The 17,895-nt window shown below is 41.3% G+C and overlaps 1 protein-coding gene across 1 annotated transcript in view; it reads right to left on the minus strand.

Annotated features, from left to right (window-relative positions):
- Positions 1-17,895, minus strand: part of LOC102369985 (kinesin-like protein KIF26B) — a 181,364-nt gene that overhangs the window by 6,094 nt on the left and 157,375 nt on the right. Inside the window, exon 2 of the mRNA XM_025203254.1 lies at positions 8,228-8,761. Within this exon, the coding sequence (XP_025059039.1) occupies positions 8,228-8,761 (534 nt within the window). The remainder of the gene's footprint in view (positions 1-8,227; positions 8,762-17,895) is intronic.

A 17,895-nucleotide genomic window follows, 5' to 3' on the forward strand; every position in this document is an offset into this window, starting at 1 on the left:
TTTCAGTTACATCTTTTTCTAAAGAAAATATTAATTCACTCATTTCATGGAAGAAACATTATGCTGATCATTGAAAACCCCCATGTTTTCCCATAGTGACCATACAGTAGTATCACTAATATCCCAGAATAGCCTGATATTTGAAATAGGGAATAATTCTGGTAACTGTGGTAAATGACAACTTGCATGATGAGCTCTGTATGTCATTTTAAAAGAAAAAAATTGAGCTCAGCTTCTTTTCAGGATGGATAACTGAAGAATTTTATTACAGAACACAAAGAAATAGCACTAGGATCTTCGAGTGGTCAGAAATACATACTTTTTTTTTAAAATCTTACTGACCAAGATTTTCAATCTTCCTGCTGCATTACCTGCCTAACATAGAACCAGGGAAAATACTGGCAACAAGCACATAAGCATATAACTACAGTTTTCTGACACAATCCTGATCCCACTAAAGTGATTAGCAGATGTCTTATCTAGAAAAAGTTTTTGTTTGTGTGTAGTGAGACAAGCCTGTGATTTAAAAAAAATCTGAGATGCAATTACAAAACACGGCACAGAAATGCCCATGCGCATGCTTCCTCCCTCATATGACCACTGCTAGTTACAGTGAGCTGGACTACAGTACAATTAGAGTGGGAGGCACCATTGTGTCCAGTAGATAAGGCTGTGAACTGGGACTGGAGACATATATGTTCTGTTCTCAGCTCTGCTATTAACAGTCTGTGTGACCGAGCTAGCTCCCTCACTTCTATGCTTGCCTGCCTGACTTCTGTCACTCTAGTCTATTCATATGGCAAACATTTTGGAGTAGGAACAGTCTTTCACTGAGTTAGTACAGCATCTTGTTCATTTTCTAATATTGCTACTATAATAAAATATTTATTATAAAATTTATGCTGAGACACTTGTTCACCTACATATAGAATGAAAATACAATATCTGAACCTTGTATTATGTGCTTTAGAAGCAAATAAATTAGCCTGCAACCGTTATGGGCATTTTTACACATGGTTGTGCCACAGCACCGCACATTTTTTAAAGCACCCGGTGCTGCGACACCTGTAGCTGTACAAGTGGTGAACTGCACGTCAGCACTGAGAAAATGGTGCGGCACACTTTTGAACTAAAACACATTGGAGGTATTTTAGTTCAAAAGCGCACCGTTGCCATTTTCTGCACGCTAACGCGCATTTCGCCACTTACACAACTGCACTCAAAGCAGCGCAGTGCACGTCAGCTCACGTGCAGAGTAGACTCAATTAATCGAGTCTGCTCCAACTTGCCAGATCTTTGGCGCATCACAGGATGAACAGGTATGTATATAAATGCCCATGATGACTGGCACCTTAACCATATCCTGTTAAAGGTGTTTATCAGCAGTAGCCATTGAAACAGAAAGAAGTTAAACAAAAAGGAATAGGAAGAGAGTTGGAATTAAAACCCTGGATCTGAATATGCTACACACCCAGTTCAGATCCATTTCTGAACTTTACATCTAGTGCCCAATGATAATCACTACCAATTTCTTTCAAGAGCCTGTGCCTGAAAGAACCAATGTGTTACAACACAGCCTTGACCTAAATAAACCCCAAACAAATCATTCATCGTTGCAAAGCACCAGGACAAACTGGGACTTTCAGGGAGAACAGTGCTGTTATAAACAACATCATACATAAAGAGGAAGCACAAAGTATGTACTGTAAGCTTTCATGAATTGTACACAAATAAAGCCTTTGATAGCTCTTGGAACACACTCTAAATCATGATGTCTGTAGCTAGTAGGCTCTTTGTAGCTTAGGCTCCTGTTTTCTGAACCTTTGGACACGGGGATGTTTTTAAGTAGGCCAGAGAAAGGGACCTCCTTTCTTCCTTGTCCCCCACTCTGAATACCACTGCTCCAACCCCTCCCATGGCTTCTTAACCTTTTCCACATCAAATTCAAACTCCTTTTTATGAAACAGTAAGAGACCAGACATGTGGTACTCATCCTGCTGACATCGATACTCACATTTCCCATTAAAATCCTGCCTGTATCTACATCTTTGTTTCTTGCTCCAGGGACAGGAGTTATACATAAACCAGTTTAAGTCATCAGAAACTGGTTTAAACCTGTAACAGAATAACGTTCAGTGCACATAAACCACTTTCAAATGGAGAAAACCGTTTTAAGATAAACCTGGTTGGATGGACTATCAGACTTAACGAATTTAGGTCAAATCGGTTTATGGAACTCCTCTCCCAGCTCCCTTCCTGGTTCAAGTTAACTCACAATCCCCCAGCATCCCAGGATGCTTTGCAGCCCTGGGCAATGCTGACTGCTCCACTGGAGCAGGAACTGCCTCGGCCCTCTGCTTCCTTGCCTGCTTCCTGCCTGTGTCCATCAGCCCATAGGGACAAGGATACAGACCCCCAGCTCCCCCTGGCCAGGGTCTACACAGCACATGGGGGGAGGGAAGGGACCTATGGTGTCAGCTTTTCAGACCCTGGCAGCCCTCTCCCCTCCCCGCTTTCCCGCTGCTGATTGCTTCAGCGGCTGCCACAGAAGGGAGGGAAAAGAAGTTCTCCCAGCCAAGTGCATGCCCTGCAGCCCAGCATGGGGGCACCAGTGAGCCCCTGCCTTGGGGAGCTTCCCTCCACCCCAGTCCAGGGTCCCCCAGCCTGGGCAGCCCTGGGGAGCTAAGGCAATTCTTCCACTCCTAAATCCTGCCTTAGACCCTGCTAGTCTCAGGCAGCTCAAAGGAGCAGAGGGAAATTCTCCTGTTCTTCCACAGGTGGTTTTGCCTTAGCTGCTGTGAGTCTAAGGCAAAACTAATGCAGGGGAGCAGAGGAATTTCCCTCCGCTCCCTGGGCTATCCCTGAGACTAGCAGCTAAGGCAAATGGGTAGCATTAGGAAGAATTCCCCTCAGCTCCTGGGGCTGCTCATATTTTACTATGCAATATCATTAAGCTACTGTGCAGTAGCATCACTTAAAGGCATTCACCAGTGCTACTGCGCAGTAACTCCAGTTCACTGCGCATTTATTTAGTACTTGATTATACAGGTAACTAAGCAAATGCTCAGTAACCACTGCACACTAGCATCTTGTGTAGACACATAAATAATAAGTTAATAATAAAAACCACAAGTGGCAATTACTGCCAAGGTGTAGTGGTGGGGCCACTCCAACAAGAGTTTGTCAGAGAAGTAGCTTTTTATTTATAGAGACCTTAGTCCTGGTCTCATCAGTGTCCAGTGGGGAAGCATACAATGGAGCACATTTGACGTTCTCTGTTTAAGAGTTTTGGGTTTGGAAAAGCAAGGAATATCAAAGGTCAGAACTAAGGCGGAGCTACCAGAGTATGGCACAGCATATGTAATCCTAATCCAATAATATTGTGCCTTCATACAAACTTTTCCAAGGGTTAAAACTCATCTACTCTCAGACAGAAAAATACATTTAGATTCTACTTCGCCTCTTCTGGGAAGAGGTTTGAATTCTTTGAGGGAACCCTCACAGAGTTACCCAAAACTGTATCAGAAGTTTTATACAAAAGTACCTAAAAACTTGAGCTCACTGGGAACCAGAATTTCCATTCACTGACAAATTCAAGCATTTCATAAGAAAAACATTCAACTTGGAATGAAAAGCTGAATTTTTTTTTAATCCTATCAAATGACCCCTCAAACAATATACAGTGGGTTTCAATTTTTATTCATGCCATTTTTCTCACGTAAAACAAACATAATTTTTCCCTAAACAAGCTGCTGGAAATTGGAATGTGCATTATATGGGAGAAATACAGTAAAAACACAAATACTGCCGCTTGTAGGGCAAAAGCAAAAGAAAAGTCTGCAGTGATCCACAAGGAGCAATACAATTAGCGGGCTCAGCTTCCTAGCTGCTCCTACTCAGTTACTTACTATGAGGAAAGATCTTTTCTTCTTCATTCTGCTTTTCAAAAATAAGGTGCATATCTTATTCTGAGGCATAAATGCGAGAAAATGTGGTATATTTCTTAAGAGTTTGTGTGGTGAAAGAAGATCATAAGAAATTTCCTTTGTCTGTGAATGGCTGTAAAGGACATTTCACAATAGGAAGCCCTGCACTCAGGACCATTGAAAGGTTGTTTTTTTTCCGTAGCATTCCTTTAATTCCTTTAGGTTTGAATTTGTATAAAAAATTACATACAATATATGCAAAAAGGTACTTGTATAACATTAAGAGAAAGTCTACATGAAATGAAATATTATCAAAATGCTTCATCTTTTCTTCCCCTACCAAAAAAAACTGGCCAAAGAGACATTTCTCTGATAAAATAGGGATTTTTTTCTTTGTTTGCCAGCCTCTTTTAGAAGAGTTCTGGTACAGAGAAAAGCTGGGTAAAAGATCTGGAACCACTGAACTAGGAAGTGCCTCAATCAGAAAACTTGAGAAAGATGGCATAACCTCTTGTCTTCCAGCTACGGGTATGCCAACATAAGGAATTATTTCTGATTTATTTGGATTAAAATAGGGAGTGAATTTTAAAGAGGGACAGCTCATCTTGGTTAGGTCCCTGAGTAGATGTTCTTATTCCAGAATAGCAGCGCCTTACTTCAAAGTAGCATAATCCACTAATTCATTCACGGTGTGCCTTCCTTTAATAAGGCCCCATTTTTTTTTCTACAAGTGCATTAAGTAACAGATTTAGATAATAAATAGTGAAACTTCTATACACTGAAAATTTACCACAACACAGCTCAATTAAGTTGTTACTCCACTTTATTTTTGTAAGCACCATGGGATTTGGGAATTTTTACATTCATACCATCAGAGCTCTAAAGCTTTTCAATTCATTTCAGATCATAATGGTGCAATCTACAACAGAACTGCACTGAACGTTGTGCTATCTTGTAAGATGAAACATTAGGCCAACTATCCTATTCTAAGATCCTTTTTCAGATCAAGTATCACTGTTTTCATTCATATTCCCTTGAGCAAGAAGTGAGTAAAAAAACTTAAGAGTAAACCTCACCAATGTACAGGCAGCCAGTCCAGAGTCTTTATGACACTTAAGATACAACAAAGCCTTTAGGGTACATATGACTTCCACTGAAACACTGCATAGAAATGAATATCATCCTGAATGTGAACCTCAGCCTAGGTCAGGTCCAGGCTGGATTTTAACTCCTATTAATTCCTTGAAATCATTAATAATGCTAATTTGAAAAAAACTCATGTTAGGAATATTGTTGTCCCTATTCTAAATTTACAAAAAAAAGCAGAGACATCAGGAGTGAGTTTGTGCCCTGGACAACAGACATACCTGATAAGATTTGAGCTCCAGTGTGCTGGAAGGGAGGCAGGGTGATCAAAACATTGGCCACATGGAGTGGAATTGTGGCAGGATGCTGTTGCAAAGCAAAGTGTTGCTGCCAACAGTCAGGTTAATCCTTCTCTGGCCCCACAACCACCACAGATTTATATGGCAAGCAACGAGGCAAAGCCTTTCATTGGGTGGCAGCTGAAGGACCAGGGAAAGATTAACGTAGCTGCTGGTGGTGTCAGCTCCCCTTGCAGCAGGATGAGGCTGTGAGGCCTCCAGTCCACACAGTGAGAGCTTGAAACTCCCTGCCTCCATGTCCTTGACAAAGCACCCAGGGCTTGCCCCAGCCACGCACCCTTAAATTATGCTACTGGCTGAAAATTAAAAAAAAACAACAAAAAACAGCTAAATATGAAAAACAGCTACATTCAGATTCTCTTCTATCCTTTTCCCCTCTTTTTCAGAAGGAAGACACTTCTCTGAAGACTGGAAATGACACACAAAATTCTGACCGGATAGTTTGGTTCAGCCTATTACAGATTTCTGGACCAAATGCCAATTTGAAATCCACAGCTTGGAAAGTTCGGAGGTTTTTGGATCTGGTTTCTGCTTCTTACCCATCTCTACTCAAGGCTGCTATTTTTCAGCTGATAAATTACTATACCAGCAGGTTTTTGAATTTACATTTGTTTTATGCACCCTTGGGTAGTAATTATTTACTCACTCTGTGAAAATAGTTGAACTCTCTTTAGATGTGCCCCTCACTGCTTCAGAATAGCAGCCCTGGGAAATGCTCACAGAGGTCCTTTCATTTCAACAGTTTTCAATGCAAGTGAAGCAATCCTGTGATTCATACCCTGTATCATAAAGGGGGGGGGTCTGGATTTCGGCAGAGGCTGGTGAGAAGAGGAAAGTTAGTACTCTTAAAAGTACAGTAACTAGGGTAATTCTTGGGTATGTAAAACTGCTTTTAAGGGCTTCTGAGTGGTACTGCTTCTGATCTGAGCCAGCATTTCCTCTTTTTGGAGCAGTGGTATATCAGAAGGAAAAATAAGGTCAGTTTTCAAAGCACTCAACCTTATTTCTGGCAGGTTATCTATACTATCTAACTAAAGCTAATTTACAACAGGAGATGCCCACAACAGGAGCCATTAAGTCTAGCCAGTCCCACAGCTCTTTTCCCTGGACATCAGTTTGACAGAATTATGATATAGGAAGGCAGAGAACCGCTGCTCGAAATGTAACACTGTTTGTCCCACGAAATTTTTCTCTGCTCCTCTTACCTATTGAATAGTGAGCATTTTTTCATTATTGGTAAGGGGGATGAAAAAGAAATAATTCACAAGCAAGAATAATCTCAAGCAAGTAACTAAGTAACTAAAACATTTTTTCATTTCATCTTCAATTAAAGAAAAATGGATTTACCATCAAGGTTCTAATTAAGCTGGGATAACTGATATTTCCTGATGTTTTTCTCCCAGCTGGGTGTTCAAGCTATGAACGCTACCTACCTAAGGGTAAAACTAAAATAAATGCACAGATAACATAAAACTGTAACAAATGATGTATTTGTCAAATTTCACCTTTTCTCTATCAATAAGATATACATCAGGATGCCCAAATGTATTCACCTTTAAAATTACTTGTGAATTTCTTCCCAAAGTTATGTTTTGTATTGATATAACTTGCAAACAGCTGAATGATAGTACTGGTTATTCAAACTTCAAGATATCTGTTTGGTCTTTGATAATTATATAAGACAAAGTCTACTATTTCTGTTCCCCAAATGGTCAGTTTATGAAGCCAACAAATATAGCAAGAATTTCATGATTTTGAATACTAAAATTGGACACAGAATTCAGAATTAATCATCATCATGAATGAATATATCAGAGAATTTTAATTTCCTGGGCAAACTGCAAAAAAAAAAAGTCTTTTCTTTCCCAAGTCTGTTGAGAAGTAAGTGATCTGAGCTGACTAAATTATGGAGCAGACCTTTTATATTAGTTTGTCTATAGAATTTTGAAGAAGTAAAAGTCAAACATTTGAACTTTCAGGTTTAACTTGTGCTCTTATTGAAGTCATATTATAAAAAAACTAAACAAGCCAAATACCAAAAATAACAAAAGAGAATGCAAGCACGGCCCATTTGAAATTACTTTCCTAATTCAAACAATAAATCAACCTTTTAAGGATACATTCTTTGCTCAGCTCTAGCCACTTCTCAGCTCAAACTCCAGATGATCATATCAGACACAGACTTCCCCTGATATGATTCAGAATCACTAGTACATGAAGCCCTGAAAACTGAAAGCCATGTATTTCCAGTTAAATTGATTTTCAATGCACTTCTTCTTTGACCCAATCTTCTTTGACATAAAGTATTGAAACTTCAATGCTCATAAATCATTTTTTCTTGGTGTAATTCTAACAGTCTACATAACTGATAAATGTTGTTAAATATTAACAAAGGACAAAGACATTCCAAAGGCATTTAGCTTCCTGACAATGCAACTAGGCATCCAGTGGGATTTTCAGGTTTTCAGAAACAGCAAGTTAGGGTACACCTGCACAGGTACTTTTGAAAATCCCACTATCTGCACCTATCTAGCTCATATCTAGCTCATAGTGTTTTAGTAAACACAGTAGTAATCATTATTTTAGTTCCTAATGATGTCATTGGAGATCCCTTGGGATTTTCAAAAGCAGCAAGTTAGGATTCTCACCTCACCTGCTCAGGTACTTTTGAAAATCCTACCATCTCCATCTGTCTTGGAAAAATATAGTTCAGTCCACATAGTGCTAATGGGAGTATTCACATTTTTAAGCAGGAAAATTTACATGACCAGACCAAAAGTGTGTGAAAATGGAAAAGAAACATGAATACAATGAAGGCAGTGAAAACATGTCAATAATCTATTTTAGACCACTCACCTGGTAGGGATACAAAGTGACCCCATTTGTTCGTGACAAGGACCAGGTGCCATCAAGGTATTGGTGAGCTTGGATAGCCACTGAGTTCAGGATGTTGCCATTGCTGGGGCTGGTGGCCATTTGCAGGCTGACCTTGGCTTGGTGTCCAGGGGAACCATTTTTCTTCTCTACCCCATTGATGATTCCAAGGCTATTGGGTTTCCCACTGTGCTTATTGGCAACAAAGTTTGTGTAATTAGATGTAGCATAGGGAGTAGGCACATATGCCCAATCTCTGGGCTGCAGGCTGCCCATGTGTCGGGAACCCACTAAGGTGGGAATATTGGAGATGGGTGGAGGAGAGCCCGGAGAGGCATCATAGGGTTCAGTGTTGGCAGTCTGCTCGAGTGTCAGCACCATCTGAATGGCTTCCTGCTTCAGCTGGTTCAGGTGGGTAGCACAAACATCGCATCTATTGTCCCTCTCATTCCACGCCTTCCGAATAGTATTGGGAACTTGGAGTTTGTCATGAATTACTGAGGAGAAAGCCAGGTCCTGTAAACCAAGCAGAGAAAGGGAGAGAAAAATGTTTAACTGCAGTGAAATGTCACAACTATTCACTGTAGGTTTCAAAAGCCAATTTATGTGATAAGCTTTAAAAGCAAAGAAAGGCCATTAGATCCAGTGAACCTGCGGCAGCAGCAAGGTTAAACAAAAATGAGAAACTGGGTTGTTCTCAGGAGAAAACTTATTTTACTTTTATTGATAAATGGCAAATATTATAATACCATCACAAGCTTTAGTGCATGGCAGAGAGAATGAATTAACCTGCTTCATCCCACTGCACCTCATTCCTAGCTTGATGAAATCAAGAGCAACTCCACTTAAGGCAAATGACTGATAAAATGTAAACCTTCTTATCTGCAGATCAGTATTTGGCCCTTCAGAGCAAACAGAGTAACTGGACACCAGAAAATAAATTTTACCAAAATTTCGTATTTTTCAGTTTTGAGGGTTCAAAATTGACCCACTGTGCACAAATATTTTAACCATGTTTTATCAAAATTGTTTTTAAATGTTATTTTACTCCCCCCAAAATAACACCTGGTTTTCAGTCAGAAACACCATTTTAGTAACAAAATATTTCAATACCAATTATAAACACAATTTTGATAAAAAATGTAAAAAATCATGGAGCATTTGGTTGAAAAGATAAAAGATACAGTCAAAATGCTTTCATGAACAGTTTCTTAACTTGTAAGTGTCCTTTTGTCGAGAAAAAAACATGAAAAATTTTGATTGGCTTAATATCTTGTAGTTCACTGAAGTCCAAATTATGATACCCCACTAGTTGCAGGCAGTCATATAAAAGTCCATGAGTCACAAGATGAAGTAAAATGCTACCAAACTTAAAGTACGATTACTGAATTCTGGTCCCAATTATGCAGAGTGTTTTCAGCATTGAAGCCAACAGCAGCACTAGGGAGGTAGATAGGTCATACAGAGGTGCACTGATATATTGGTTGCCTATCAGATCAGCACTGATAAAAGGAAGATTTACATTATTGGCTATAGGCTTTTTTTGGCCATTGTAGCTGATAATGTTCTCTGATACTTATGCCTTCTTGCTGGGGCCTCCAGATGCCTGGGTTCCCTCTCACCCATGGAGCCGGATCCCATGGCCCCCGGATACCTGGGTTCCTTTCTGAGAGCTGCCCATACTGTCAGAGCTGCTCAGGCACCCTCCCCAGAGCACAGCAGCACGTGGAAGTGCAGCCCCTCCTGGGGCCAGCAGGGTCCCATGTGCTCCATGCCTAACTGTGCCTGCCACCAGTGGGAGCAGAGGGGGATGTGGGGGCGCAGAGGGGCAAAACAGCTGCTGTGGGTCTTGTAGCAGGGCACCAAGATGTGCCTGCTACTTTAAGGGCAGAAGCAGCCTGGCCAGGTTGCTCAAAAGGCTAGGCAGAGCTTCTCAGCTGCTGGTTGCCTGAACAACAGCCTAATAGGGCAATTGGCCCACACCTTCAGGCGGTCAGTTGACCAGGCGGAGGCAGGGCCCTGGGAGACATATAAGCCTAGGACTGGAGCTGGCAGGTACACTCTCTCTCTCTAGCAACTGCCAAGGAAAGGAGCCCCTGCCCAAGTGAGCTACCTGAGACTAGGGCTGCCTAGAAGAACAGTGAGGATCCAGGGGCCTCAGGTACTTAGGGCTAAGAGATGTGTTGTCCTAAGGGTGAATGTTTTACCCTCTTAAAGAGACAGAACACAGTCTCCATTAGTGATGTTATGTTGTAGCCCAGGGGGCTGAATTTGTGTTATTCAAATACGGTGTTTAATACAGCGGACCGGGATGTGGCTATAGGGGAGGTTTGGAAGCCTCATCAGTGCTCAGGGAAAAGGGCACAGGATCTGGGCAGAGCCGTTACGAGTGCATAGACCCTGGTGCCAGAGAGAGGGAGGCACAGAGAGAGTGATGTAGAGCTGGGCACCAGGGATAGGCGCAAAGAGCCAGATGTCAGAGAAAGGCAGAGTTAGGCGCCTGGGAGAGAGGCACAGAAAGTCAGGCACCAGAGAACTTGGTGCCTGAGGGGTATAGAGACACAGGAGCCAGAGGGCTCCATGCCAAGAGGGCGTGTAGAGTTGATAACAACACTGTAACATCTGTGGGCATAGGACACAATAAAGGAAGGTTGGAGTCGTGTGTAAACTCCCAGAAATTGGGGCAGTAAAAGGACAGCTTCCCACATTATTATAACTAGTATCTTGATAACAAGGCATGGCAGAGGAAACCAGGCAAACTGCCCTAGACAGGTAGGCAGGCTGGTACTGCAACCAGAACCTGGAGAGTGCCCCCTGTCACAGGTCTGACTATGGCCCCGACCTGGGATCAGGGCCAGGGGGGTTGTTTTACATCCAAAGCACTGGGGTAAGTGGTGCCTCATAGGGGACGAGGACTCTCACAGCTGTACCCTTCCACAAGCCAAACTGCCCAACTTACCCCAGCACTCAAGCCCCTCTCATGAGGGTGCAGCAAGAGGCAGGACAAGGGCTCTGAAAGAGAAGAGGGAAGGTAGTGGCTCCCCTGCACCTGCCCCCTTCCCTGGGTCATGCACATGCTGAGACTCCATCCCCCCTGCCTGGCAGCAGCTGTCAGAAGCTGCCCTCCCCATCCCCTTCAGCCACTTACCATCCTGGGCAGTCTCTCCCCCCACCCGCTGTGTGCAGCAGGGTTCTTCCCCTGACCTGTCAACCCAGCTGGGTCATATTACCAAAATGAAGCTATTAGGTTAGTGTTCAGTGTCTATTAGAAAGGTGTCTAGTTATGGGGGTGGACCCTTTAGAAACACCCTGACATAATCTATAGGTCAACTACAGTAGACTGCATAATGAATAGATTGATAGGAACAGGCACTTTTCCATGTAGTAGTCTGGGCTACATTTCTTTGTAATAAAAGATGGGGAAAGTCTATATCTGGGCTGCTAGAAGCAAAGAAGAAAAATAAAAATTTAGGGCTATGAAAACAAAAAGCCACCCCAAATTCATTACCAAGAGGTTCATTATCATTTGTGAATCTCTCAGCCAACCAAAACAGAGTTTCAATCCTTTTCTATTCTTGCAAGTTTGGGGACATACTAATCGTTTTTACCCAAGACCCAACTGAATTCAGCAGTTTCACCTGATTTTTGAGTTTTCACTGATTTCCTACAAAACCAGAAAGAAAACAAGGATTCCAAACTTATGCAAAAATGAAACCACCCTATAGAAGAGTTTGTTGAATGCCATGCCAGCTACAGCAGACAAGTTTTACATGGTACTCATGTGCCTGCACTGGGAACGGACGAATGGGGAATAAGATAGGAATTGAGGGATTCACTGGCAGGAGGGTCATATTCATTATGATCCATCTCTATTATATACTCAAACATTTTATTTTCACTGTTTAACTACAGTGAACAGTTCCTCAGCATGCAGTGATTAATTGATTCATAAATCATGGGAGCTTTTTATGCACAGCAGCAAAAGAGCAGTTCTGGGAGCAGAAGCTCAAGAGAGCCATATAAACTGATGGAGAAACAACAGGGGGCTGAGATCTGATCATGCCTCAAGCTGGTCATTTCTATTCTGTGCACAAAGGGGGTCACAGCATCAAAGCATGTCACAAAGACGAGTATGGTGTTGCACAGCAGCCCCCCACTCCTCCTCTTCAACCTGCTATGAAGAATCAAGGGGGGAAAACAGTAAGCACAGATGTCAAACAAATCTTATGTTCCGTCCTAGAGGTATGGTCTTTCTGCAGACCAATCTAGGTCAGCACATCACACAGACTACCTTACATATTTCAACAGGTTTTTGCCCTATTCATTTATATACAGGTAATGCATTACGAGAGACTCTCATTGTTTTCCACAATGCTTGACAAAAAATTGTCTATATAGGAAGACTATGTTCTTGGTCTTATTTCCAGTCTGCTTGATACATATCAGGGGAAAAAAAACCTTATCAGCTCCACCTCCAGCTAGCCAGTTCCACAGAACTGGTTATTGTCCTTTGAAAGTTAACCTCCCCTTAGGCAACTGGGTTTGAACCCAGGTAATTACAAATAATATTCAGATCAAGCCACAGTACAATGTGAAAATTCTTAGATACAATGAAATAAAGTCTTCTTTAAAGTAAGCAAGTGAGCATGACATAAATAGTCAAGTAGCACAGAAGTTTTAGGGAGTGCTGGATACCAGTGACTTTGGCTTCATCTCAATGTTAAAACAAACATCAGATCATTCTCTGATACAACAATAAACAGAGAGAGTGAGGAAGGAAGACTGCTCCTCCTTAGAAACAGAAGAGAACAGGCACAACTTTGGTATTGATTACCCTTAGGTATAGTCCTGCTAATCTGCCAAAATCCACTATATTGGTTGCACATTATAGAGTATGGGGACATTTTAAAATGTGGTATAACAAAAAATCAAAAGAAATACAAGTGCCAGAAAAATGTGTCACTAGGGAAATAGATACTATATGTGCGTTAATTGAATTTGGATTGGAAAAGTCTGTTCTCATAAGCAGTAGGTAAGTGGACATATCCTTCAAAATGAGTTGACTGTTTTTTGGTTTTTTACAGTGTTGATATATGTTACCTATTCTGCTGCAGTGTTCCTGAAGGAGAGGATGACTGGGCAGGTAGACCTGTGCTACCTGAGGCATGGAGGAGGTTAAAAATACAGTGTATACAGCAAGGCACCTATGAAAACATTGTTGGGATTGCAAGATAATACACCTACATGACAACTTTGGCTTCAGCATTTCCATGGAAGCAATCTGCAAGAGCTGCACAGGGGACTGCTGATTACTTTAATAATCAACAAGTATCTGGTCCCACTGGCATGTAGCAAATATAGTAATGGACAAACTGTAAAAGATAAACTTATGCTAGCTATGATAAATAACCACAATGTGAAAGGTTAAACATACTATCAGAAGTTCTGAGCTCTGCAAAACTCAGCACTAAATCTCAGTAGAATAGGTTTGCTTGTGAAATTTTAGGCTGCGGTTGGAAATACTGTAACGTTATAGCGTTTGTTTCCAGGTCTGGCAGGAACACAGATATGCAGAAACATTCAAAAATGAAATATAAACAACATTTTGTCTATTTTGCAATTAAAAAAGAAAACAATGGTTTGAGTTCAGGCAAAGGTTCAGGATAGCCTTTATTCCTGTTGAATTGATTCACCCATCTCTAATATAAACAACTTTAAAATAAACTAGTATCCCTAATATAAACAACTGCAAGAGCTTAAGAAGTCCAAGGGTTTGAGAAGATCAGTCACAATGAAGACTGCAACTGAACTAAGCAGGAAGTGAGCTAGACAGAACCCACTGTTAGTTTTTCATTTTGCCATCTGATTACTGAAAGCACTTTTCCTATTCATTTGAAAGCTGAGGCTCAGAAAAGTGTTTTCATTTTGTCTGGAATTTTGGCTAGAGGATCCCTAGTTTCTGTTGTGATCGGTTACTGAGTTGTCACTGAAGCTTTGGCTCCTGGACTAACTCCATGAGTTGGTTCCTATTTTGGAGTGGACATCCTTATGGCTGTGATCACAATCCAGTGACAAAGAACAATGCTCACCTCTAATAGGCACCTGGTAATGATACACTGATTATGATATACTGAAGTGTGCACACAGAAACATGGCTCTTGTAAAACTTTATTCTCACTACTAAGATGGCAGCTCAAAGGTAGAAAAATCTGTTCTTCCTACCAAATAATGTACGTCTCTGTAAACAGGGCTAGATTTCAACAGGAGGCATGCACAATTGTGCACATATATTTGCACAAAGCTCAGTTGCTACAGTAATGGGGGGCCCTTCAAATAAGCAAATAGAGCTAAATGGATAGTTTGGAATATACTCTGCATGTATACACAGGCCAAGTAATGGTATGTCCATATGGGCAGTATAGTACCAATCTGGCCAAATGCACATGGAAATACCTGATATTCATACTGTATCAGAGAAGACTTTGGTGCACATACAGTGAACAAACACAAGTGTATGGGCACAGTTACATGCATCTAAGCTTGAATTGATGTCTCAAATCTTCAGGTATTTCCTCAGCCAATTATGATCTGACATTTCCAGGTTTTAGTACAGTTTCATCAATCTGTACTGCAGAGGACTTGCCTCTTCAATGGGCAAGGTGTGTTCCTCAATACCAATTTACTGATGGAAAGAAAGAGCAATGAACATAGAATTAAAAGATAGAGAGGTATCCTTCAAGAGTTGGGTTAAGGAGATCATTTCCTGCTTGGAGCTGTTTAAAGTGTTGCTCAAAGTCTCATGTGTTGTTTCCATTTCTGAAAAGGTACCAAGAAGCAGTGATCGATTCCCATGGAAGAGGGGGAGGAGAGCAAAGATCAAGGGACAGGCATTCTCCCCTCGAAGAAGTATGGTCTCCAGACTCTCACTCCACAGGAGGGGGTAAAAGAACTAATTAAGGAACCATTGGTGATAACGGAGGCCTTTTCTGTGATAAAAACCGCATGGTTTTTCCCACTGTACAAACCTCTCTGTTCTAAGCACTTATTGCACTACTTTAAAGGTGGATCTCCTTTTAAGAAGAAGTCAATACCTCCGTTTTTGTTCCTTATGTGAAGGTAATTGTAGCACATTTATTCTTAGACAGAACAGTACTTATGAATTCACTTTCTCTGTGCATCTGGGCTACTTTTTAGACAACACGGTGACCCAACTTAAACATACCCTTCCTTCTAAAATTAAAATGCCTCAGATTTGCTGCTTTCAGAAGTCCACTGAACTTTCAAAAACAGCAGCTCTTTACTGTTAGAACGGTGCTACCTCTGTTGAAGAAATTAAACGTTCAAATAAACTGAGGTGAATTGGATTGTTTTCTTGAATATGTCCAACAGAACTTAACCTGGTGACTATAAATTAGTGGCATTTCACCAACAAGCTGACCAGGATAATCTATCTGATTTTGCTGAGCAAGGAGCTGGTTTATTTGACCACCGAAGGGCTATGATCTACCCACCCACTCTGCATGATCTCCAGGGACAAACAAAAACAGAAGTCATACATAATAAAAGTGGCATGACAGAAAGATGGACATCCATTTTTCTCTTGTGCTCCACCCCTGAAAGAGATCTCAGTCCAGCCTGCACAAAATGATCAACCCAATTCTTTATGCTCTCTTCTGTACAAAGAAATCCCTGTTTTCCCCTTATGCATGTCGGGGAGAATACCTTAGGACAGCAAAATGAGAAACGGAAATCCAAGGAGGTCTTGAACCCATTCTTCTCGAAGGAAATTCTAGAATCCTGATATTGCCTGTGCTCTACTGTGTAAACTTAAGGACATTTTCCCAGTTTCTAAGGTGGTTACATATGCCCAAGATTCAGGCAACATGCATATGTTGGGGGGGGGGGCACTTTTCTGAGGCTTAACCTGGGGGGAGGATGGGGGGGGGGACTTTTTGGAGGCTTAAGCCCCTGGGGGTTGTGCGAGGGCTTTGTCTGCACCCTCAGTACTTGATTGGGAGTGAAACCCCAGGCGACAGGAATTCCAGACACCAGGTCAACCCCACGCATTCCTATGGGGAACGGATGCTCACTTTATGCTCACTTAGCTTTCAGCACCAGAAAGCTTCAAGTTACAAACAGAAAAGACAACATAAGAAGAACAGGGAAAAGGCAAAAAAAGTTTTCTAATTGCCCTGTGGATTGGTTTGTGGCTCTGAGGATGGATCAGCAGTGACAGACTTACAGCTGTACACATCTGGCACACAGGTGCTTGTGTTATTATTTGATAGCTAGACATCAGTCAGATTTTTAATTGGGTGGAAAGAAAAGATGGCAATAGTAGCAAAAAAATCTAAATGCATAATCAATGGGGCAAATCTAAATCCTGCCCATTCACCTTGGCCATATAGCAGACTGAAGCTCCTTAGCCCAGCCTGACTATGTGGCCCCAAGTGCATGAAGTACCTTGAATGGAAGGTTGCTACATAGCTACGTAGTAGCCAAGCCCAGGAACTTGTCCAAGGGGCAGATTTTGTCAACAGCGGTTTAAAAATGTGAACACCAAAACTGAATGCAGTTTTCTAGAAATGGTCTCACTAATGATGTACACAGTAATGAGACCACCACCTGGCATCTGCTCAGTATTCTCCTTGTTATATTAAGGATTGCATTTGTACTCTCAGCCACCAGAGCACGCTACGAGCTCATGTTCAACTGATTATCCACCGTGACCCTCAAGGCCTTTTCCAAGTCTCTGAATTCTAAAATACTGTCCCTTATCCCATGTGTAAAACCTAGAGGGTGACTTTGCATGCAGCTGTATCAAAAATGCTTGTCGTTCAAAGCTTCTGTGAAATCCAAAAAACCTCCACAGAAATGACCTGTCATTACCTCTCTAGCAACCTGCATGTCATGTAAAAACATTACCAGTGATTATTCAAAGTCAGATCCACTAAAGAATTTTATCAAACACAGGTCCTTTTTCATCACATTAATCTCACAAAAAATACATAGTTTTCGGTCTGAAAAACCCTATTTTTCATAAAGCTGTGTCCAGTGGTATTAAACGCTACAAAGAGACTTAGTCATGATCGTGTGAAGTCAGGCAGAAGAAGGCAGGGTAGATTTGCACCTTATAGACTAACTAAATCAGAGGTGTATAATGTAAGTTTTCATAAGCAAAGGGCCTACTTCATTAGATACTATGAAATCTGAATGATAAAGTAGGCTCTCTGCTTATGAAAGCTCATGCTATACATCTCTGATTTAGTTCATCTAAAAGATTCAAATCTACCCTACCTTCTATTAATTAAACTTTACTACCATTCTTTACTGATCTCTATTGAACTTTCCATGATTGTACCTGGGATTAATGTCAAAATACCATATTTACTCAAATACAAGACAAGGTTATTTCTTCCCAGTCAGCATGGGGGACAAGCCCTTCATCTTACACTGGCATACAAGGAAACCACTATTAAATATATTGTTTATCTTTGAACTGCTGCCAAAAGCAGCATGTGCTCAGTAATGGAAACCAACTATAAAGCTGATTAAATGCAGCTAACACTGAACATGCCTATGTAGTCCATGGCCAATGTTGGGCAAACATGCTGATGGGAATCTTTTTTTTTATTATTTTGGGGGGGGGG

The sequence above is a fragment of the Alligator sinensis genome, unplaced genomic scaffold (genome assembly GCF_000455745.1).
Source record: "Alligator sinensis unplaced genomic scaffold, ASM45574v1 scaffold534_1, whole genome shotgun sequence".
In the NCBI taxonomy this organism is placed as follows: Eukaryota; Metazoa; Chordata; order Crocodylia; family Alligatoridae; genus Alligator; species Alligator sinensis.